Raw genomic sequence first — 25,618 nt, forward strand, 5'->3', positions numbered from 1 at the left:
TCGATCTACTCGTGTGAGAATTCGATTGATTTGTTATTTTGACCAATCAGCCAGCTGATGACTACGATATGTATGACGTCACGAATAACAGCACGCGAGAATGATTCCCCCGGAAATCAAGAGGAGTTTGGTTTTTGTAAACAATCTCTACACACCCACGGTTTACGCACGAATTCACGAACAGCTGGGGAAATTATAGACGCAAACATGATATCTTCAGTCTTTAGCTCAATCAATTATTGACCTAATGACTCAGATCAGAAAATTTACGTGTTGATAATTGAAATGTCTATGCTTTTATTTCGTGCGTTTGATTTTCTGTCTTAGAGAGAGATGGAAGGATAGATATTGGTGTTTTAGCAATGGTAACGGATCGCATTCAAAGAAGAAATTTTCTTGTCTGCATGATAGTGCGAGAATTTCGTACCCTGAATGATGGCATAGTTTCTGTGTGGTGGTACAAAACCACTAAAAACGTCCGAAAATCGTTAAGAATTCCTTGCCAGTCCTGAAGACTGAGGAATGGTGGTAGAAGTTGACGCAGTAACTGACATGGTACATGAAATCGGCAGTGTCGAGGAATGAATGGTCGAGTGTCCACGGAAAAAACGAGTTTAGGGCTGGTACCTGCACCGAAGGTCCCAGCCCTAACCGGGTAGGTAAAATTGCTTCACCTCCACCGCCACAGGGGCAGGCCCGGCGCGCGTAGAGCCTAAATCTACCTACTTCAGGGTTCAGCCCTACCTGGTAAGAGCTGCACCCTGTCCAGGTAGGGCTGGGCCTTACCCCCGCAGGGCCTGCCCCTGTGGCGGTGGAGGTGAAGCAATTCTAGGGCCCAGCCCTAATCTCATTTTTTCAGTGTCGATATTTCCCTATTTGAAGCTATGTTAAAGAATTGATTAAACCTGCTTATCGATCCTTTTCCATAGGTTTAAATGGAGACAAATCGATTTATTGCGAAGCATGGAAATCGGTTGCTGCTCTTTGTCGGAGGGAATTCGCCTCGTTGAGCAGTGGCGTGGTGTGCTTTGCGATCTATCGATATTTCCCCATTAGAAGCTGTGGTAAATAATCGATTATTGAGGTGTTCGCTGCGAAAGCCCTGTTTATCGATACATTTCCGTGGATATAAATGGCCCATCAATCGATATATCGCAAAGCACGCCACGCCACTGTTTTTGAGACTGAGCGACTTTACAGATCAATTCGCTATCAGATGACTTTGGTTACATACAGCAGAAGAATGAATGGAATATTTTGCCGTCACTGCGGTGGCCGAGCTGAAGGTGAGTTAACTGTAAACATCGAATGCAATCTGCGTAGATTGTGTTTCGTTGTTTGGGGAAAAATTACAACGCCAAATTTTGATCTCTGTTTTTTCCACTTAAAATGGTTCTGCTGAATTGACATTGACCGTTAAGGACTATATGGACCGCGTTCAGCAGAAAGGAACCAAGCTACGTATAAGTTATTGACAATAATTGGACAGTTCAATTTATATGTGAAAACGGTTTTGCGGATTTTTGTGCAAATTTCAGTGAATTTTCTGCACGGTAGGCAGCAAATTCCTAAAAATTTTCAAATGAATCTTCACAAACATTCTCTTGTAAGAAATGAAATTGCCTGATTAAATTTGGCAATAGGTTTGCTTGGTTCGTTTGCACAAATTGCGGTCCAAATGTCCATGGACAGAGAAACATTTTCCATATTGACTAGCACAACGTCCGTTTAATGATTTCTTCATTGGAGTTTTAGTTACGGAAAGCGAAAGTCTTGTTGTTCAAATCGAACTCTAGTTGTCGTGATAGGAATTTCATTCGGACAAAGAAAATTCCTGTTTCTCAAATGCAAGCATGTAGAAATCCGATTAGGGAAAAATTAAATGAGAGAATTTTCCTACTCGAGATAATTTTTTCGTGTTTGAATCATGCGAATGGAAGCAAGGCACTTAAAACGTAGCTGGATACCTCTATCGAATGAAATGTCTAGGCTTAACTGAATCAGTTGGAGCAAAAAATCATGAAATGAGTCCTACTACCAATTGCGTCGCTGCTAGTTGCCTGACTACAAGGGGCGTAACTACACATTGAGATGGGTCCGGAAAAGCTTTGAGTTGTATGTATGGACGTACCAGAGTCAATTGCAGAGTGCAGTTACGCCCTTATGTCAGGAAGGCAACGAACTGTCCCATAGAAAAGAAAAATGTAACAGAAAATCCACATAGTTTTAAACCGAAAAACGTGGTATTTATATTTCACTATTCACCATTTGTATGCATTTATGCAATCACTAAAGTGGTGATTTTTCGATTAAATGTCTTGTGTTGACTGTGGTGCTAATATTGGTAATATGCTAGAGTTGTATGTTTAGAGCTTTAGAAGGTCTGGACCCTTTCCAAAAAAAATAAAAAACATAATTTAATTTGCCGCCAGGTGAAATTTGTGTCCTTTTTGCCCAGGGGGTGTCTCATCAGCCATTCCCTCCGCATTAGAATCTTTCACCACGTCACTGGTTGTTGTTCATCAGTAACGCATTTTTCAACAATTAGAATCAACATGACAGCGGAATCAGCGGCATTCTCCTGTTAATACATAATACGTAAAAAAAAAAAAAAATAAAATTTTTTTTTCATTGCTTTGCTACTACTGTGAACAACAGATTTAATGTCAAGAATAACGCAACAAGCATCAGTGTAAAAACAATCGCAACATTTGCAGTGCGTATTATCATGGTAATGAGCAAGGACATGTGTAAGATTATCGATAAAAAGCATCTTAAAATTTTACTAACTTCGCAGTTTATATTGCAACATTACAATCTGCACCACACTTTCACAGTAGGTACGATACCTATTTCTGGAGTAAAAATTTTGGTCATAACATTGGTCACTTAAAAAATTCCAATTGAGATGTAGGTTTAACCCTTCAAATGAAATCTAACAAAACAAGTTTCACCATCATAGAACAGGACATAGAAAAAACCATTCCAAAAACCAGGGGAATTCAGGCTTACTCAGTTGCTCATCGGAAAGAAGCTTGAGTTCGCCTGATACACTGAGTGAGTAGGCCACTATATCGACACGCGTGTGGATTTTTGCATCACTCTTGATTGAAGGAGAATCATCCGTTGACATTGCCAATGCACTATCGCGGTCATTTACGTCTCGTTATTTTGTGTTCTTGATTATAGAACTTTTACTTAATCAGGCATGATCACATAGACTCAGCGATAAAAATGTTTCTGTCAATAATCACCATTCCCTACAAATAATTCACGGAATTTAAAACGTTTTTTTCGCTGCAGAGTGTCAAGTTATTCCTCTAATGGAAGAGTATATTTGAAATACAGGGGACAGTTGTTATCCGTGAGTCCGTGTAGTGGTTTTAAACCGGCTATTTGACGTGCTCACACTGCTCACCCTGCTTTCGTGGGCGGTTTTCCAATTAAAAAATAAAATCTGCGTGTCTTGTGTGCAAAAGCACGATCGTACTATGCGAGGTGGCGTGGTTGACCTCGCAGAGTTGGATCGTGAATTCCCTTCATGTGTTCCTGCTGCTTACCTATCCTATATTATTAAAATCTCTGGGAATGAAAACTAATGAGGTTGATATATACAAGTCCATGACGCGCCTTATTAACACATTGTGTTGGATTTCACTGCTTGTTTTTACTCAATTATCCAGGCAAATATGCCAAAAAAGAGGCCATGGCCTGCAAAAATCCCGGGTAGCTATGATTTCAGTGATTCCCATGTAATTTTTGACGTTGAATCCGACTTTCAACTTTGCAGCAAAAAATTCAGACCAGAAAGTTTCCAAATTTAGCAAAAATGTGAAAATTTGTCATGTTAATTTTGAAAATAACTCATTTTTTCGTCAGATCGACTTTTCGCGTGTTACAGGCCATGATCCGCCAAAATAGGCAATTTTAGACCATTTTTGCCATTTCTGGCAACTTTCCGGTCCGAATATTTGTGCAAAGTTGAAATCCAGATTCAGCGTCAAAAAGTACGCAGAGGCGTCGTCAGCCAAGTTGACGGTTGTTTACTTTCGGTTTGAAGGCGTTTTCGCGTCACTACTATCCACATGAAAATATCTGGATCTCTCAGAAGCAAAAACACAAGCTTCGATAAGTTTTTTAAGACTTTCAAACCTTGTAACACTTTAATTTTTAGCCACACAGAAATCACAACCACAAAAAAGTCGCAAATCATAACTGATAAGTAGTTTTTTTACGATACGATCATGAGACGGATGTTTTCAATGTGGATAGTAGCGAACGCCGCTTTGTTCAGAGGCCCAAATTCGTCGTTGGCGCTTGCAAACCGATAATAAACAACCGTCAACTTAGCTGACGACACCTCTAGGAATCAATGAATTTTTTTTTTTTTCCGGAAGGAGTTTTGTTAAATATAACGTAACCACTACAAGTGCTTCCTTGTACAGTAAAAGCTCGTTAAGACGAAAAATGAAGGGACCGAAAAAAATTTCGTCATAAGCGGCTTTTCGTCTTAACCGTTCTCCGCTTAAGATGAAATTTTTCGGCATAAGCGGCAACTGCGCTTGAAAGTGGCGCTAGTATCCGCGCTGCTCTCACCCATGTAGCAAAATTTGAAAGATGATTGCCAATATATTGATCATTTATTTACAATTTTGTCGTTTTTACCCAAGTTCAGGGGGAAAAATCAGAGATTTTTCTTTGTCTTAACCGGCTTTAGTTATAGGTCAAAATTTCGAAATTTCGTCTTATCCGTATTTTTTTTACATTGACTCTTATGGATGTGTCAAGGGACCGAAAAAAATTTCGTCTTAAGCGGATTTTCGTCTTAACCGTATTTCGTCTTAACGAGCTTTTACTGTATCTATCTACATGGTTTAAAACTAAAACTAAACGAATTGCATTAAATTTACAGGGTAAAATGAGATAATACAATGACTGAAACCATTGGAACCTGGGATTTTTGCAGGTTCTTTACCATGTGCCTGGACTATTATTGTTTCTCTCTTTGATGGGATTTTGATCTGTTCCGGCAGGGAGGAGCCAGCGGCGATGGGCTAAGCAGGTGGCCGGATAATGGAGCAAGTCACGGAGGCGGAGGCGGAGGCGGCGGAGGGCCGATGCCGGGGGAGGAGGCGGCGGAGGTCGCTCGAGGGGGACGAGAGGGAGACGTGGTCCGGCAAGGTGGACTTCCTCCTCTCCGTCATCGGCTTCGCCGTCGATCTCGCCAACGTCTGGAGATTCCCATACCTTTGCTACAAGAATGGAGGCGGTGAGTACCTTCCCTTTACCTCTGGAGATTAGAACTAGAGTACCTGTGTAAGGGAAGTACGTCCATGTCCTAGGGGAGGAGGAAGAAAAATGACGCAGAAGAGGATGAGTAATCATGAGAGGGAAGAGGAAGATACAGGAGAACAATGGAATGAAGGAAATATGTAGAGGAGATGGAAGATGAAAATGTAGAAGAAAATTAAAAATAGGAGACGAAGAGAAAGTAAAGGGAAGAGGAGGAAGAGGAGGAATAAGAAGAATGATGCAGGAGAGGATGAATAATCAAGAGGAGAAACATGAAGATACAGGAGAACAATAGAATGAAGGAAATAAGTAGATAGAGGAGAAGGAAGATGAAAAGGTAGAAGGAAATTAAAAAGGGGAGAAGAAGAGAAAGTAAAAAGGAAGAGGAGAAAGAGGAGGAAAAAGAAGAATGATACAGAAGAGGATGAATAATCATAAGAAGAATAGAATGAAGAAAGGAAGTAGAGGAGAAGGAAGAAGAAGAAAAAGAAGAGAGGAAGAAGAGGATGATGAGAAGCAGAGGAGGTGGAATATTAAGGGAAAGAAGAGGAATCTCTCATTCTTCTTCGTTATCTCCTTCTTCCCCCTCCCCTTTTATGATAATTACAGGAATTTAATCATTACCAATTTTTGGGTAGTTTTGTGGGGGTGAAAAGCACGGTTTAAAGCGACGGTGAGATGTTCAAATACGGAGGGAACTTAATTTTCTATGTTTTTAATAATGTTTAGAAACTTTCTTTACAATTTGTTCCACGTCCGTCAGCCAAGGTGACGATTTATCGTGAGGGACCGCAATGGATCCCACCTAAATGCCGATCGAATCGATTTACCTGTAAGGGATTCAAATCTATAGAGAGAACCACACGCTCGGAAAAGAAGCAAAACTATTGAGAAAAGGGGGTGGAAAATCGGGTGAAAATAGGTGCCAAGACACTAAAAGCTTCTGCTTTGCTGACTATGGAACAGCGATGCCGAATTTGACGAAGAATCAGTGTCCTACAAATTGGACCATTCAAGAAATTCCGCCCCGGGTGGCAACGTCCCCCCGGACACGACTACAATGTCATCTTTTGATGTCGCCAATGTCGGGAACCTCAGCCGCGAAAAGGCCGTTCTTTTCTCTTGAGTTCATTGGCGAGTCGCGTTTCGTGATGCGTCGATTGATCTGCCATTTAAACTTATGGAAAATGATCGATTATTAGAGTGTTCTTGACGAATACCTTACTAATCGATTCTTTACCATAGCCTCAAATGGGAATGTATCGATAGCTGATGTTTCCAGTGCTTATATTGAAAGAGTGGCATTATAGTTCAGAAATCGCCCCTTACTCACCCCGCAATCGACATCAGTGGCGTGGCGTTCTTTACGATATATCGTATCGATTGATCTGCCTTTTAAACCTATGGGAAAGGATCGATTAACAGAGTGTTCGCAACGCTCACCTTAAGAATCGATTCCTTACCACAGCTTCAAATGGGGGAATATCGATAATCGATCATTCAACCCTCGCCACTGACGATATCCTCTCCCTCCGCTTGAACTTTTTTCTCTCCCTAGGAAATGTTAGTTCCGCTCAGCGCGGGGTTTTGCCACCCTAATTACAGGCGCGCAATTTTGTCAATTGTTGCGCCCTCTTACAGCCACTTGATTTTCCATTTTCTTTCTTCTTCTTCTTCTCTATACTCTTTTCTTCTTTTTTCTTTTTTATTATCTTTTTCCCCCCGTTGCTCTTTTCTCACAGAAACGATTCCAAGCTCCCGTTTTGTCCTGGCTGCGTCAAGCAAATCTGAAGAAATGAAATTAAAACTCATGGAGAGCCATTTAATCGTCGTTGATTTTATTCTATTTGTTAATTATCGACGGATCTGTTGTTTTTCACCAATGATCGAACTTTAAATGGCTCTTAGCGGGGAGAGTCGTGATCGGGTCTCGTCCTTTTACTTATCTCCTGAATCCACTCTAGCGACACCTCAATGATTGAGCAGAGCGGATGAGGATTGCGAGTTCACGCCTCACGCCAGCGCGCCTTCAATCTTGCAGATACAACACGGACATCCACCGAGCACGAATAGTTGCATCTCTGCGCCGCGCGCCGTCATCAACGCGCGTCCATTCTCTTGCTCTTTTTCCATATTGCGTTCGTTTCCGTTTGTCTCATTTGTGGGTGCTTGAAGGGCTACTTTAGCAACACAGCCACAGAAATGAGAAACGTAATCGGGCCTTGTTTTATAATTTGTCTCCCAAATCCGAAAGGCACTTCATTGGTAGAATAGAGCGGAGCATACCGAGTTCCAACTCACGCCATCGCGCCTTCAATTTTGCAGATACAATACGGACATCCACCATGCACGAATAGTTGTAGCTCTACGACCATTATAAATGAGCGTCCTTTCCTTTACGCTACTTCCATATTGTGTCTTTCTAAGGGCACACGTCTTAAATTGTGTATATTGATGAGAGTTGTGTCGCGTACGTGTCAGGGTTTTTTTTCGGGCGACTTTCGTGAGAGAGGAAGAAGGTAGTAGTAGTGAAATAAGTTTATTTTAAAGGCCATTTACACCTCTGTGTGTTTACATGGAAATCAAGGTTACATCAGTAAAAATACAAAAGGATTGAGGGGAAAGGTTAAATTTTGAGTTTAGTGGAGCGCATAAATTTAAAAAGTTTTACAGGATGAGTATTTAGAGTTTTCTGGTCAGAGATAATTTGGTTATTTTTAATCAAATTTGTAATTGCTAGAAATTTATTTGTCCCTGAGAATAGTCGAATTGCATTCCACACTTCAGAGGGAGTTGTATCACAATTAAACCTTTTAACAAAATTTATCCAAAATGCAGCTTTGGCATCTTTAAGGACCCTTTTTGCCTGAGAAAGAAAGTAGTAGTACTAATATAATTTTATTTTAAAGCGGTGCTTTAGCATCTAAGGCCATTTACACCTCTAAAGAAGGCAGTAAAAGAGATAAAGAAAGAAAGAAATAAATAAATAAATGAATAAATAAATAAATCATTCTCGATATATTTTGTTTAATCCTACGCACAAAATGGCATTCTGAACATAAGCGTAAAATAAACGCACTAATTACTCCCTGAAATCAGTCGTATCTGGAATATTCGTCTCGAGTTAAAGGAGCAGATGGACGGAGAGCTCAAAGGTGTCGCATCGCGCCGGCGGGGATCCGAGATGGGGACCTGTTGGGGAGGGGGGGGGGGTTGATGACATCAAAGGCGCTTTTATCCTTCATTTCCTTCTTCAGGGCCGCACTCATTCAAAGCGATCTTTGACGAGGCCATCTGAGAACGGAACAGTGGCGAGGCGTGAATGATCGATTATCGATACATCCCCATTTGAAGCAATGGTGAAGAATCGATTATTAAGGTGCTCGTCGCGAATACTCTGATAATCGATCCTTTTCCATAGGTTTAAATGGCGAATCGATCGATGTATCGCAAAGCGCGCCACGCCACTGGAACAGAAAGTTGGAAGTTTGCCGTTATGACGTGGGGAGGAAGGGCGAAGGAAATTGAAACGTAGACGTCGCTGCAGACGATGTGCAGTTTAGTGTGGGATTCCCCTCCCTTTTAATTGGACGTATTTATGTGTTAAAAGGAATTATGTCTCGTGGAAAGCCAGTGCACATAGCTCCTTTTAGCGTAATTGCGTCCGATTGAGCAGTGTAAATGGGCCACCAGACAGGATAAGCGCGTAAATTAAAACATCAAAGACATGTTTCCTCATCAAGGAACAAAATGTTACAAAATGGGCAGTAAACCCCAAGAAATTTGATGTTTGACAGATATTTTGTTAGAAACAAAAATTCACGAAAATAGCCTGAATAATTTAACTAAAAAAACACAAAAAAACGGGTGATCATTGATGAAGGCTAAAAAACAGCAAAACATAAAGCCTGAGACATTGCAGGGTGGTTTCAACCCCCTACTCGACCAGGAAACAACAATTTTATAACAAATTTGATCTAAAAAAAATTTGATCACTAAATTAGGGTCTAGGTATTTTGATTTTCGTAATGTGTCATATACTTTTATGATTTTTCACTTTGATTTTTGTAGTTTTTTAGATATTTTTGTTTCCTAGTAGAGGAGGGAGTATTGAAATCACCCCGAAACGTCCCAGGTTGTATGTTTTCTCTTTTTTAGCCTTTTGTTACCCATATTTATTGTGCTTTTTAATTTTGTTTTAACTTTGTTAAAAATTGAAAATTTGAGGGTAATTCATAAAAAAAAAAAAAAAAAAATTCTTCCCTATTCATCCTCATCTCCTGGTTAAATTCCCTTTTTTTAAAAATGACAATGGCCATTTCAGAATCTGTGTACCCCATCATCATGAGTCCTGATAAAAATGGAAATTTTTTTCAAAATATAAAACTGTTTGTGCTGAGACTTATCACTGTAGCTGAAATGGAAAATTTGTAGGTGTCTGAAATTTGGTGAATTTCATGTTTAATATAGAACTATCAAGTGAACTGAGCACGAAAATGTAATCAGTTTGTAAATTGGACGATTATTGAGGGGGATTTGACGAAATAACCTAATCGTTTAAAATACATGCGTTTGAATGGGAAATACAGTCAGATGACGTCAGAAGTCGGTACATTTACTCCCTTTTAACTTCATTTTAAATATACAATTTCCCATATCATAAAAAAATGTGAAAAATACTGCGAAATCTAGTGACTTAGCAGTTTCGGATCAAGCAATACAATTTTTGTGTGCAAATTCTCCATTGTCCGACAGTATGTATATAGTGAGCAAAAACAATGAAATTCGGTTTAAGTCTCTTCGACCCCCGAAGCAGCAATTAAAGATTCTCCATGGAGAGGTGTCGAGAGGTGGTAGAATCTAACATCAAACTACGTCCGAATAACCTTAACTTTTACCACAGAGATATCAATAGATAGACCCCTGAAATGATGGAGGGCAAAAAATAATAGACCCCCGAAAGGACGCACGAAAAAGGTGTAAAAGAGTTCACAGGGCCCAGGATCCGTTGCGATGTCAAGGCTATGAACAATGGGCGCATGATTAATTGGAAAAAGTAAGCGGCGCACAAGACTGGTACACAAGTTTGCAATATTCTCGTCATAACCGTGATGAATGTGTACACTAGGGGTCAGGAACACAGTTGCCGAATAGTGTTACGAATATTCCATGTGGATGGAACCAACTGTTAAAATAAACCTGCCACTTTATTATCATCATTATTACTCCGAGAAAAAACTATGGTAAAAACGACCGTATTATTGGTGTTCCATTATAAGCTCTCAATGGACTACCAGACAATGTACGAATTTAAGCATTCCGATACCGCAGATTTCGACTTTATAGCCGAAAAAGGATAAGAGTCCCTGCGCATGAGCCCAAATAATTATTCCCAACCAAAACACTGGCAAAATTCAGAGGAATGGAAGCAGGATTCTTCTAGGGAAAAAAAGTCCCACTCGCTACAGAGAGCGATTATTGTATCGAATGGGGCGTTTCTTCTAAAAAAAAATTCTGCTTTCATTTCTCTGAATTTTGCCAGTGTTTTGCCAGGTCCAGGTATTAATGATTTCAACTAAAACTAATCTTAATAAATATTCAGTGAAAAATTCACACCCAAATTCTAATTTTCAAGAATTAAAAAGTCAGATTGAACACTCCTCGCCATAAGGATCCATGTAATTTCGGAATTCCAAACCCGTATTTCCCAAAATAGCAAAAACTGCATTTATGCACCTTGTCCTTCAAAACTCTCATGAAATTTTTAAACTTTAAAAGCGTATTTCTTGCAATAGCAAGAAATGCACTTACGCGCCTTGTCCTCCAAGCTCCTCATTTAATCGTTCGATTTACTTCATTTTGCATTTATTTTTCATTCTCTCGATTTATTTTATTCTTTTTTCCTTCGCTATCATCCTCTTAATCGTCAAACCTCAATCTTCTGCTCGAGGAGCTGACCGATCGAAGGCTAAATCGCGATCGGGTCGCGCGCTTACATGTGAAGGAACACCCTCCGGAGATCAAAGAGACGGAAGTCAACCCCGGTGGGTTTAATAGAAAAGTAAGTTCATTAATTGATGGCGCGAAGGTTGAAGGCGGGAAGGAGACTGTCTGCCACTCCTGTCCCGGAATTAACACACAACTCAATTAACTCGCCTAAAGGCTCCGATAATGACGGGTGTAATCTTATTAGTTATTACAACTCCATTTAAATTACTCCGCTTCCTATACTCCACCCTCCTTTCTCGTGACATCGTCGTAAGTCTGACGTCATGACAACGTTAATCGGATCATTTTTCGCCACTTTTTTCTTTGTCTTTAAACTTAGCCAGGAAGCTATCTACATAACAACATCTTCCTCGGTTCGAGAGGTACAGCCAAGTACTAAGTTTTTAGATTTTTAAATTTTTTTACTGTGCTTACACAACTGAAGAAGGCTTCTTCTTCTTGTTATTTTAGTAGCTTTTACTCCAGTAGAGAAGCCTACAGCCATCTAAAGACATTTAGTATAATTTTTCAGGAGTAGGATTTATTAGAAATAGGGTTAGGAATATTTGTGGCAACGTATACAGGCTCATACGACGTTTTTTACTAGCGCGACATGATTGGTCCAGCTGTCCCACCGCGTTGCGGCGCCTTAAAATCGCTAAAGAGCCTTTGGGCTTAAAAATATTAAAATTCCTTTGAGATTCCTTGGCATAGCACAAGCTGAAAAAGAGTGGTTTAATACACAGTAGTTGCCTTCGGCAACGAAGGTCGAAAAAGAGAAAGAAAAAACAATTCTTGACGACTTATTCGTAATTTTTCCTCTCCGTTTTAAGACCACGTTTCAAAAATATCAATCGATAAAGTCAGCTCGTTTCCCCTCAAAAGCATAAAATAGGAGCGGGATATTCAAAACACCGCAATCGAATAGTGTTTCCGTAGGTTTATCGCGAATAAACCGCTATTACCTGATTTTTCCACGTAATAAAATGTTTTTTATTTCGTTACAGGAGCTTTTTTAGTCCCGTACTGCATCATGCTTTTCATAGGAGGGATTCCGCTATTTTACATGGAGTTGGCTTTGGGGCAGTTTCATCGGAAAGGGGCCATTACATGCTGGGGCCGAATCGTTCCCCTCTTCAAAGGTAAGCTGATAATTTCATTTCGCGCGCATTTTCATTTTTGCATTTCCGCGCTGAAACAGCTGTTCTGCGTGATAGGTGGAAATTCTACCTGTGAGCGATTTTGTGGTATTCATAGTTGTACTTGTACAATTGGTGTCCCTAAATTTCCATAAAAAGAACAAAAAAACCAGAAACATACATTACTTTCGAATGTGCTTCCATGTTTAAGGTGATTAAAAGCACGGATTTGACCAGGGTCAGCCTACGTGCATGAGCAGCGAGTTGATTATTGGAATTGATAGGCTGTTTTTCTTAGTTTTTAATAAGAAAAATATATAATTACGTAGTAATTATAAATAAGTACCAAAACAATTCTCGGTAGATGTCAAAGACTGACTGAAAACTTTTATTAACCTCTTATGAGAAAATATACATTTTATCAGCTGACACTGACATTGTTGTCAGATGAACATTCTCCCGAGGGAGCGAAAATTATTAAAATGTATATATGACTAATTAAAATTTATTGATAGATTCGTGGATATCCATTTTATATGTTAATTATGCAATTGCTGCTTTATGCATACAATGTCACCGTCTTAGGGGCGTCCCCTGCAGTTGAAATGCCACTGTCTTACGGGCGTCCCCTGCAGTTAAAATGTGACTGTCTTACGGGCGTCCCCTGCAGTCGAACAGTCCAGTGTTTCAGAACTGATTTATTCCCACAGAGATTAAAACGATCTCTGCATGGAATTATTATCCCACGGAGATCAAATAGATCACTGCATGGAATCATTAGCCCACGGAGATCAAATCGATCACTGCATGGAATTATTAGCCCATGGAGATCAAATCGATCACTGCATGGAATTAGATTTTTATGGATATCAACAATATCTGCAGGAAATACTGCCTCATTAAAAACCTTAACCATTTTAAAACCATTGGATAAAAACATAGGCAAGGGAAAAAGAGTGCAGTGTACGGTTGTAAGTAGTCATATGTCACGATTGGTTGGTAATATTGATTGTAAAGCTCTGTCAGTTTGTCTCAAGTTCACCAAGATATTGTTTGAAGTTGATAATTGATTTTCACATAGTAGACTTTAAATTTTTATGCTCTAGAGTACAGGAAGGGTCGCTCAAAAGGATACAGCATTCAATTAAATTATACTCTAATCATTTGATTTGGGTACCTAAGAGATCACGCACAGGTGATGATTTTTTATTCTTCTTGAATAATCATTCCCGGGCAAACAAAATTGTTGCAGTGTGAGTGCAGTGTAATTGTGAATGTTAAAGTACTCTCTGCTGCTCTACTCGTTATTGTAGACGGTTTAGAGATACAGGAATTTAAAGAATAAGATAATAGGAAGTTAAACTTGAATGCCTTCTCCTGTTTTTGTTCATTATTTTCTTCTTTTGCGTTTCTTTTCATCATCGATAGGCGATGAGCATTCAGTCAGAGTTTCATACAAGATTTCATGCATAGGACGTAGGATATACATAAGATGGACAGGAGAACATAGGACGGACGGGACAGCAGAGGATATGGATAGGCTTGGTTTAATTCCCGCAGTATTTTTTGCTGTTAGTTGATAGTATGCTGCCTGAAACAAGATGACAACAGAACCAGAAAAACGAACTATCCATTTTGCACATTGATATTAATTTGAGATCATAATGATATGTCTGATAATATCAGATAATTTAGTCCGTTTTGCTTCTACATCTAGTGTAAAATCCTATTTACGTTCTTTCTTATCCAGAGATGCCACTTATCTCCAGCTAGAAGTAAGAATAACTTTCAATTCTACTAATCGCCAATACGGGAACTTTATTACTTCTTGAACTTTACTCTGTGGCACATTCGATCAATAAGGTTCTGCACTCTTATTATGTAAACCACTGAACTCAGACTCGTTCGTTAACACTTTTCTTTTATTTCCTTATTTCAGCAGTATTTATTAGTCTTCCACAGTCTTTCAGCTCTAAATTTAATCTTTAAACACCTCTTTATATGTCTTTACTTTTTCTCACAACGAATTCCTCAATTCTTTCATCTCTATTCAAGAGGATTATTAAAGTATAAATGCATCATACATTTTGGATGATTTCCTTCCGCACCAAAAAGGACATCTCAAACTTTTGGAAATTCGATTTCCAATTAGAGCGCTATTAAATCGATTTTTAGGTATGCCATAATAATTTACTGAATTTACTGATTTACTTTTTTCTTTTTCTCACTCAGGTTGTAATTTGGACAATTGGTTGCAAATTTTGCAACTCACTTGGCAACAATGCCAACCTAAATTAACGTTATACAATCGTTGAACATAGTTCAACAATACTTAAATCGTACGATGATTTGACTATAAAACATATAAAACTGAAATAATTTTAATCGTAGTTTTTCATACCATTTTCGGAAAGGTGGACAGGATAACAGGTTATAATATCCATTTTCAGGAGTTTTTGAACGAGTTCATACTATGTCATAATTCTCTTCGGTGGGCTTTAGGTGTTCGATGAAGTCCGGCTTGCCCTCTTAATACACGTTTGAGATGATAGGATTTCGCAATTGTTGAAAAATGGCTTGAAGCTCTGCCATACTCTTCATATCCCCCAGAAAAGCCTCTAGAGTTTTTTAATTTGGTTTTTTGATTGTTGTTAGAAGCATCATTTTTGTATTTTTGTCAGTTTCTTCTCTCTTTTCTTCCATTAGTGTCCTCAGACTTTAATCATTGTTTTGTAGAATCTCGTTTCAAATTCACTCAACTCATTTGGATTTACATCTGGTTCGATCATTAGAAGTTCAAAATTTGCTTGGGAAAATTGGGTATAAAGATCTGCTTGGCTTCCTCATAACGAATTTAAGTTCGTCAGGGCTACGAAGTTCTCAAGGCTTGACAGCTGATAGTTAAGATGAAGTTTTGTTGCCAAAAGGCTGGCTTTTTCCGCTTTTTTCATTGTTAGGCCGAATTACTGTCTGACATTTCCAAATTGAATCGTGGAAATCGGTCGATTACTGCACGATTTTTAATAACTTAGGTATGTGGAGCTCAATCCATCACTGCACATACTTGGTATTGACACGGAGATCGAGCGATCACTGCATGTCTCAACCATAATATGATAATTATTTTTCAATTCGCCCGTATATTCCACTTTTGTGAACATTTTTAATTTTCGTTGACGTCTTCTAAATTGCGCAGATGAAGATCACGTCGGGGTCACCATGTTTTTCTTAGTTTTTAATAAGAAAAATATATAATTACGTAGTAATTATAAATAAGTACCAAAACAATTCTCGGTAGATGTCAAAGACTGACTGAAAACTTTTATTAACCTCTTATGAGAAAATATACATTTTATCAGCTGACACTGACATTGTTGTCAGATGAACAAGGCAAAGCGATGGACAAAATGGAGCGATCCTATTGGTTGCAACGGTTAGATGCGATGAAATAATGGAGGGGGGGATGATGGATTAACTAAAAGGGCTCTCGTAAGGTGCCATTAGTTCGTCCATTACTAAGTTTCTGTATCCGTTGCAACCGCCCGCTTTTACCAACCAGATTGCTCCATTTCCCCTTTGTCTCCTATAGTCTATAGATTTGTCTATCAATTGTAATATTCGGCCCACATACGTCACGCAGTGGATTGAGTCAATCTGAGAGGTCGGACAAACTATTATTGACAAAAACGACCAATTTTGATGTATATTACGTCATATTTAAAACTTTAAGGGGTGCTTTCGGAAGAGAACTTCACGAGGAAACTAATGAAACCACTTTTAGAACCTTAAAAATGTGTATAAATGTATAGTTATGGGCTTTTGAAGTTTCCAAAGTTTGTCCAACCCCTCCAATTGACACGATCCACTGTGCGTCACCTAATTTTGTCTTAATGTCTCACATTGAAAGTTTTGCCAACGTGGACTGAGCTTTCTTTTCCCGCAGACGGTCTTAAGAGGCGATTGAGCACAGAGAAGAACAGAATATATCGACCGGCATATCAGTCAACAGACCAACAGACTTTACCCTTAATTTGAGTGGGTTTTTTTTCTGAAAAGGAGCGGTTCTATTTTCCAGGTGAGCCAGGCACTACGCGCGCATGATATCGTTCAAGGGCTCATCTCGAAGATGGATTCCATTCTAGAGACAACCCATTCATTTACGGTCAACGAAAAATTATACGGAAAACCCTCCCTGAAGCTGCACGTCATCGTCTCAAAACGACTCATGCCGTAAGTGCGGATCGCGGGGGAACCCTAATCCGTAAGTTGAGGAGTCGCGGCGAAGAGGAGAGGGGTAGCGAAAAAAAGGGGAGGGAGAAGATTCAACAAGTTCCGATTCGACGGGATAATGAGCCAGATTCTGCAGATGAAGTAATATCCTGGAGCTTAGGGCTACGGTGCCCTGCCACGTTAAAACGACGCAACTGCGATGGGGACTCTACGGGTTTACGATTTTCCGCGTGCGCGAGTGGTAGGGGAGCGGGGGGATTTGAACCCGCGGGGAGGAGGAGAGAGCTGAAGGGGTGGCTTTCATCGCATCGTTGACATTTTTCCCTTGTCGATCTATATACACATTATATCGTCGCTCCTCTGACGTAGGAGCGTTTCTAGATTTCTGCATGAGCCTCAGAGAGCGTGGATTTATACGTAAAACAGGGCTCACGTCGAAATTGAGGTACGCCTTTACGTCAAAGAAGCTGGTCTTGGGTAGGTCCCCCTGGCCGCACCCCTTTCAGCTACTCTATCAACACTCGTGTGAGGGTGCATGAGGGATTAATGCTTTTATGATTCCAGTTTACGTTGGAAAATTATTGTTCTTATTAGCTAGTGAAAAAGTTTACCGATATAGCCCATTTAAAGCTACGACAAAGAATCGATTAAACGAGGTGTTCGTTGCAAACACCCTGTTTATCGATTCTTTCCCATAGGTTTAAATGGCAGATCAATTGATAGATCGCAAAGCACGCTACGCCACTTTCGGAGGGTCTAATAGTTGACGATAACCAGGCACCAATTCCCAGAGCGATCTCTGTGTGTAACTCGTAAGTTAAGTGAGTGGGAGGCAGATCTCAGCAGTATCGAAGTCGAAGCGGTGAGTTTCAATTGCAATTCCAGCTAAGCTGAGATTACTGTGGCAAGCTCCTTAACCTCTCCTCTCTCTCCGCTAAGCGGAATCAATCATAAGCCACAGTATGCCCAAAGCCACTTTTTCACATCCCCTCACCTCACCATGAATTTGGTCATACTGTAGCCTTTGATACTTTAAATTACTGCACATGGCTGAAAGGAATTGTCCAAATTGTGGCAGGTGTGTTAAATGATTGGGTATCAGTTTTGTAACAATACGCAATGGTTGAAAATGGAGGATCAGCCAAAAATCGCGCGGAACTGCGAAAGCGTCGGCCATGATCAATATTGCCGGCGATAGAGCGACTCTTCTGACGAAATGTTCACCTGTGTCGTAGTATCGTTTTTGAAGCGGGAAATTAAAAAAAAAAAAACGCAAATTTCTTACGCAGATTGTGAAGTCATGAGTGCACTTCAGACTTCGTCGATGCGCTCATCGTGATTTTTGAGGCATTATCTATAAGAAACAACTCTTAGTTTTGCTCTAGCAAAAGTTTTCAACAGGCCCATTCTCCATTGATTGATATTTTTACAAAGTTAGGACGTGCAGTGAGTTAGCGGAAAATATTTTATCCTCCAACGCCTGCCAAGAGTGGTAAGCGAGGATGAAATCGTCCTCCTGACAACTCAGAATTCAAGTGGGAGACAATGGTCATCCCATCGACGTATTACAAGGCGGCGTTTCCTGACCGGGGGAAAAATCAAATACCTCACGTGTTTCGCGAAGTAGATCTGAGGTTTTTCTGTCAAAATGGCAACAGGACCTGTGCATTCCACTCAAAATACACTTATACACCCGTGACAAAAGAAACCACACGGGTTTATTGCTTCACGGGGTGGACGCGCGTCAACACTCGTGTATATGCATGCCAAATTGAATCAAAAACATACTCTATAATTTGAATCATCGTACAATATCCATGATTTTAATATTTTTTCCAAGTTTTGTCTCGCTAATCTTTGCTTTTAACCCATTTGTATATCAGTGTTTTAGAGTCAAAAACGTTCAATTTTGAGCGTTCGGTTGAGCGTACACGCTGCAGGACAGTAACAGCACAAAATGTGAAAGAAAAAATGAGAGCGCCTCGGAAATCATTAAATTTGACACGGAATCGCATTTTCATTTTTACAAAACACACATTATATTTTCCTTTAAAACGTAATTCTTTTCATCAATTTAAATGAGAATAATCCATGCAGAGTGTGAGAAACATTTCAAAATCATTAGTTGAGAACTGAATCCGCGAGTTTAAATATTAGATGCTAACCCAGAGCGGAGCCGCGTGCTGCCAGCACGACACGCGCACTGGCGCCTACAAACCTAAACGGATACTTCACGCATTGCGCAATGCTTGAAGTATCCCTGTTAGGTTTGTAGGCGCCAATGCGCTTCTCGCGCAGGCCGGCCGTGCCACGGCGCATCAAGCAACTATTTCATAACAGAGGTGTTGCATAGTATCATACAAAATTGAAGGCGCTTCAACATATTAAGAATGACAGGCATTCTTCAAGAGTACGGAGCTTTCCTCGCAAAATAAATCAAATTACTACGGCAGTAAATGAGAGGAGTAGTGCAAAAACTCACTAAGTCCTAGCATCCGTCTTTAATAAGGAGAATGAGTTGGCAACGCATGTGGCGGTCATCCTCGAACTTGCTGTCAGTTATGTGTGTTAATCAACCCTCTGCCCCAGGATACGTAGGAGGGGGTTCTCACCCCGTGATTGTTTAACCGCAATCGTATAAAACTTCCGTGAAAAATCTTCCGACTTTTGCCTTAGCGGATATGCTTATGGTGACACCGCGAACGTTCATTGGATATGAACTTAATGAAAGGTCCAGAGGGTACCGCAGTCCAGTGGCTTATTTTGTATCGAAAGGTGGGAAATACTTACTGTAAGTAACAAAGTTCAACAGTATATCGATGGCTAGAGTGCGAGACCACTTGTCTCCGTTTGCATACATTATTTTTTCCTCGGAAAACTAGTCAACGTAATTTCTTGAAAACTGCCTGGATTTTTCTTCTCTACCAGCAGAATATTCTGAATTAATCTCAAGCCATACAGTCGGTTTTTTTATTACTATTTAGAGCTCCTTTATTGAAAAGAATTAAAAATTAAGAATAACATTTACCCGAGATAATTAATTATAAATAGACGACAATACTTGTTATAAATCAACGAGGAAAAAAGGAATGAGTTATAAGGAAGGAGAGACACGGGAATCGCAAATAAAGCATATAATTAGTGTCTCCTTCCTTATAAAGTTGGCTTGCTTCTCTTCGGAAATTATAAACTGGGAGCGAAAATTTCGAAACATCGCACTGGAGTTACGTGGTAATGTACTTTGACGATCGATATGGTTTTCAGATCTGAACCTTGTTTCAAAGCATTGGTCTAAGTTTAACGATATGAGCTAAAGCTAGATTTTAAACGAATGTTACAGGAATAGGTTATGCAGTGGTGTTAATCGCCTTCTACGTGGACTTTTACTACAACGTTATCATTGCCTGGGCCTTGCGATTCTTCTTCGCCTCCTTCACATCTTTCCTCCCCTGGACGACCTGTGACAACCCCTGGAACACGCCGCAATGTCGAGAGGTCCTTATTCTATATTATTTCTTAGTCTCTCTATCTCTATTTCTATCTCTATCTCTTTTCTCTCTATTCTTATTTTCTGGTCTTGAGTTTTCTTTTTTAAACATGATTTTTTAGCATGAGATAATAAAACATCAGTAGTGTGGCGTGCATTGCGATATATCGATTGATTTGCCATTTGAATTTATGGAAAAGGATCGATAAGCGGGGCGTTCACAAGGAACACTATAATAATCGATTCTTTACCACAGGTTCAAATGGGGAAATTTCGATAATCGATCATTAACCCCTCGCCATTGAAATGCATAAATTCTCAGAAAACGACTTTTATATTAGTATCGACGACAGGACTTCCAAATCAAGTATCTCGTTTGAAATATTTTAAACATCTCCGCTCCCATTGTATTCCCTAAGGGAGAAAAAATTAGATCATGCCTTTAAGTTTTTTTTGGAAACTACATCGCACAGAGAAAAAAAATCACAAAGGATTTCAAAAAATTGACGTTCTGTAGTTCTACATGTGAAAATAAAGTATGGCAGAGAATATACAACATCGCAAACCGAGATCCATGGTTTGGGAATTTCACCGTCGATATAAATTTGGTTATTTCCAAAAAATATAAGATTTTACCTGAAAGGACATACCGACAGACATGGGCTTTCTAGATTTATCTTTCATAGTTAAAATGCAGAAAAAAAATCGAGTTTCAAATGAAATGGAAAAGCAAGATAGTTAGAATATGAAAACTATTTAATCGTTCATACGTCTACGTGATTTGAACATGATGGAAATAGTCCTCTTTCATTCCGAGAGACGACCTGTTTTTTGTAAATTTTTGGAGCCTGAAAAATCTATTTCTTCATATTTTCTCATTCAATACGTCTTCGATCATAGAAGCCAAGCAACATATTATATCAATAAATTATTAAAAATCTTAATTTAAGTCAGAGTCTGAAAAATTTTTAAGTGGGTGCATCCGTTAGCTGAGTCTTAAAAAATGCTACCTAAGAAATGAAGGAAGTATTGATTTTCAGCATAAACCTGATCAATTTTCAGTTGAATATTATGTGGGAACGAGACACGGACTTAAGTTTGATGGGCGAAAACACATCTTATGGCTTCAGGATATCCAACTTCAGCGCATTTGACTCGAACAGCACGGAAATTCAACTCAATTCAGCTGCCGCTGAATATTTCAAGTGAGTGGAATGGACTTCATTAAATTTCTTTATTTTTCAAAATGTGTAAATTGATGATCAAAGTAAAAATTCACGTTTCTCGATTTAAGATGTTAATAATTTCCTGATATATTTCATATCGATGGCTAGGGATTCGCAGACTATGATACCACAATGTAGTGACTGCTGGGTTCACGGATGTTCTTGGAATTTGAAATCCTCACAACTCATTGAAAGTATGATACAATTATTAAAATGATATGATGACTTGTGGAGTTCAAAATTACTGTACGAAGGAGGCCTGAAAGATTTTTTCACCTCTAGATCGTTGCCAATTACTTTGAACTGATCGTGTTTATACTTTGCCCTCCTTTGGAAAATGAGCATTTGAACCTATTCGGAGATTCAAAGTTTGAATTTTTGTTTTCAGCCGCGTCATACTGGAGATGCAACATAGCGAGGGGTTACACGACCTGGGCTCCGTGAAATGGGACATGGCCATTTGTCTCCTAATAGTTTACTTGATTTGTTATTTCAGTTTGTGGAAGGGTATCTCAACATCAGGAAAGGTAAGCGGCCCTGGTAATGTTGATTTTTACTTCTGCACCGAAATAAAAATTAGTAATTGCAGAAGCAAAATTTACAATAATATTTTGGGATCACATTTCCCAGCTGAGAGCCAGTGCTTTGGTTGGCTAAATTGGCAATAGAGGTGATCAAAGAGCGATGGACTATAGTAGACAAGGTACGAAGTTAAGCATTTAGATATGATACATGTTTCTCAAATATCACATAGAACACGATTCGCGGAACGAAAATTACTGCACTTAACTTCTGACCAAGATATTTCATATTTCTTGACACGTGAATTCAAACCTCCCGCTCATGAAAACGTAATGGTTTACTTGAGTCAAATCGCGCTCTAAACCTCACCGTGACAGTCTCTACGATATGAAAATCCGGCATTCTCAATCTTGACGCTTTTTAACGCAATTTAACCAATGTAAAATAAGAACGTTGCTATCTTAGTTAGAAGTTCATTCCAGTATTTTTTTGTTGCTCGAATCGTGTTCTGTTGGTTTAGAAACATGTTGCAAAATACTTAACTTTGTTCCTTGTCTAGTGACCCATCCTGGTTGAGTAACCCGTAATTTTTGTGAAGTAAACCAGAAAGTCTGGCTTTAAAATAGAGTCAGCTTCATCGGTTCCGCGAACTAATTTATTTCCATGTTTTAAAAGTGAATCCCGTCTTTGATTTTAGTTTAGATATACTGCATTGACACATAACATCTTGCATAATCGGAGAAGATTAGAAAGTATTGCTTGTCTCCTCATGCAAGAAAGACAATCATTTTATTGGAAAAGAATATACTAACACGTCAAATAATCAGCCCCCAAGTCAAAAATTTATTGAAAAATGTGAGTTGCTTTCTTTACTCTGAACTCAGGTCAGATACGATCCTCTTTCCATAGACGTTCTCACCTCAGAATCTCTCTGTTTCTCGCGTGATGTTAATCTTTCATTGCTGCCAGATCCATATGAGAATGCATTATTGTTTGCAGTTCCTATCTTTTCATTAAATGTCATTTCTGATATTTAATAGCTGAACTAGCCTAATTTCTAAAACAATGACTAATCTATTCCCCATTGTTTTTTTAGGTTGTTTGGTTCACAGCTTTATTTCCATACGTCGTTTTGTTCATTTTATTTCTGCGAGGGATCACTTTGCCAGGCTCTGCTGATGGGATTCGCTATTATCTCAATCCTAATTTCTCCATGATAACAAAAGCTGAGGTAAACACTCGTTTTTTTATATTCATATATTAAGAACGTTTTTTATGGTAAATTTCGAAAAAAGAATTTTTAATTTTTGTTAAAAAAAGAAGTTGTATGATGCAGCATGCCAATTGCGAGATTTATTTTTTTTAAAGATTTACTGACGAGCATTTTCTTTTAGAATTTTTACTGATTAGCTTCCATCAAAGTCAAAATAAAATTCATTTTTTTCTCTTTAAAAAATAATCTAACGACGAAGATTTTGAAATGATATTTAACTGATGTGTGTTAAAAAATAAAGTGTATACTTTGAGGGCTCATCAATAATACACAAAAATAGAGCAAATAATTTAACTAAAAAGTAAAGACAACGAACAAGCAAGGCTAAAAAACAATAAACACAAAGAATGGGACTTTTTGAAGTGATTTTAACCCCCTCTTCAACCAGGAGACAAAAATGTAGAAAAAATTATAAAAACCAAAATCCCTGAATCCCCATTCTTGATAACCTGGCGCTTATTCATGGTAACCGAGATAATCATAGTCATCACGAGTGGGGGTTTTCGGATTTTGATTTTCATAAATTTGTCTACATTTTTGTTTTCTGGTAGAGTAGGGGGTTGAAACCACCCCCGAAACGTCCCAGTCTTTATTTTGATTTTTAAACCTGGTAATCCGTTTTCTTCGTGCTTTTTAGTTTTAAGGGTTCTTTTACACTTTTCACTTCAGTATTAATCATGAAGTTTCTGAAAGATACCTAATAAAGCGTATAGAAAAAAAGAGGTGTTTGCATCTTGAGGGTTGTTTATCCCGTGACGTAGGTCGGTACAACACGGCCAGCAAAATCCGGAATTTGAAGTACGAAAAACGGGCCATAACGTCCGCTTTTTTTTCATAAATCAACTCATTATATAATTTCAAACACTTTAATATAGAATGGCTATTTTCCATAAATTACACCATCTCCAAGAAACTTGATGGTAAAAGTTGTCCGTACCGGCCTACGCCATCAAAACATCCAAGATGCTCGAAATGCAAACACCTCCTATTTTTCTCCATGCTAAAAAAAGATTCTCTGAAACATACATTTTTAAAAAAATTATTAGTGTCGTCTTTCCGAAAATTATGATTAATTTAAAAGTCGTTTCAACAGTCCTGACCGGGGGGAAACAACTTCAGAGGTGACCGTCACTGGCATAACTCGATAACAATCTTCGTCAAGTTCCACGCCAGTTGCCGCAAGGCGGGGGTCATAACGGGCCACTCCATGAGGGATTGCCCGTGTATGACTTATGGTCTACGAGTCGCGGGGAGGGCGGGCCGTATAAATTGCCGCTTCATACACGGAGTTTCCATTACGATGTAACACCACTCGGCGATACGACTGGGCACTCCGCCCCGCTCGGCCGAAACCGCTCAACTCCGATGGGGATTCTAATGGTAGATACGCGGTTTTTGAGGGGGGCGTGGAGGGCGGAGGTAGGACGTGTGAACGCACGGCGTGGCGCGTGTTTCTCATATGAATTCCGCAATCCGCGCCGCGCCGGCAAACGGAACGCGGCGGAAATGGAATAAAAATCTCCCGAGCGAAAAATATCGCCGCCTGCCCCGTTGCCGATGACGCAGTTTCCACCCTGCTAAGAGAAAAGTAGGATACCAATGCTGCCGTGCTAAGGAAAAACGTCGTATAAACCTTGAGGCGTTGCCAAATTTTCTTTGGTAAATCACGAATTTTTGGGAAAATTTGAGAATAGTTTTCCTCCAATTTTTCAGAAAAATTTGTTCGCAATTTCACCCAAAGTTCCTGAAAATTTCAAAGAAAAATATTCCTAACTTTCTACGAAAATAACTATTTTCTGAGAGGAAATTTGGCAACTCACGAATGTTCATACGACGTTCTTCCTTAGCACGGCAGAATGCTGACGTGCTAAGGAAGAACGTCGCACGAAATTTTCTGAAAAATTTGGAACAAAATACTAATAATTGTCCCGGTACGTTTGTTTTCATTGATGGTAATCTGGCAACGCCTCATGGTTCATACGGCGTTCTTCTTTAGCACGACAGAATGTGGGGAAAGCCCTAGGGGATAGTGGATACGTTCCTGGCCTCTACGCGGCCCACTTTACACGCAGTGGCGAGGCGTGATCGATTGATTATTGATATCTCCCCATTTGAAGCTGTGGTGAAGAATCGATTATGAAGGTGTTCGTTGCAAACTTCCTGCATATCGATCCTTTTTCATAGATTTATATGGCAGATCAATCGATATATCGCAAAGCACGCTATGCACTGCTTACAAGACGTCTCAAGGGGACCATCCTGAATAGGGCCAGAAACCCTCAGGGGTTATAGGGGTGGTGCGAGACTTTTTGATAGCCCTGTAGAACGAACTATGACCCAAGATGAGATTTACTTTGCTGACATGGGAAAATGTTTAATTTCCTTTCGTGGTATCAAAAAAACCTGGGTCATATTTCAAAATTTTAAAAAGACGGGCTCATCTAGAGATTATTTACCTTAT

The 25,618-nt window shown here is 39.3% G+C and overlaps 1 protein-coding gene across 1 annotated transcript in view; it reads left to right on the forward strand.

Annotated features, from left to right (window-relative positions):
- The window catches only part of DAT (Sodium-dependent dopamine transporter), a 69,258-nt gene that overhangs the window by 25,355 nt on the left and 18,285 nt on the right, over positions 1-25,618 (forward strand). Inside the window, exons 2-7 of the mRNA XM_019051814.2 lie at positions 5,034-5,269; positions 12,288-12,422; positions 19,990-20,144; positions 21,199-21,341; positions 21,751-21,889; positions 22,981-23,115. Of these exons, the coding sequence (XP_018907359.1) occupies positions 5,074-5,269; positions 12,288-12,422; positions 19,990-20,144; positions 21,199-21,341; positions 21,751-21,889; positions 22,981-23,115 (903 nt within the window). The 5' untranslated portion in view covers positions 5,034-5,073. The remainder of the gene's footprint in view (positions 1-5,033; positions 5,270-12,287; positions 12,423-19,989; positions 20,145-21,198; positions 21,342-21,750; positions 21,890-22,980; positions 23,116-25,618) is intronic.

The sequence above is a fragment of the Bemisia tabaci genome, chromosome 8 (assembly GCF_918797505.1).
Source record: "Bemisia tabaci chromosome 8, PGI_BMITA_v3".
Lineage (NCBI taxonomy): Eukaryota > Metazoa > Arthropoda > Insecta > Hemiptera > Aleyrodidae > Bemisia > Bemisia tabaci.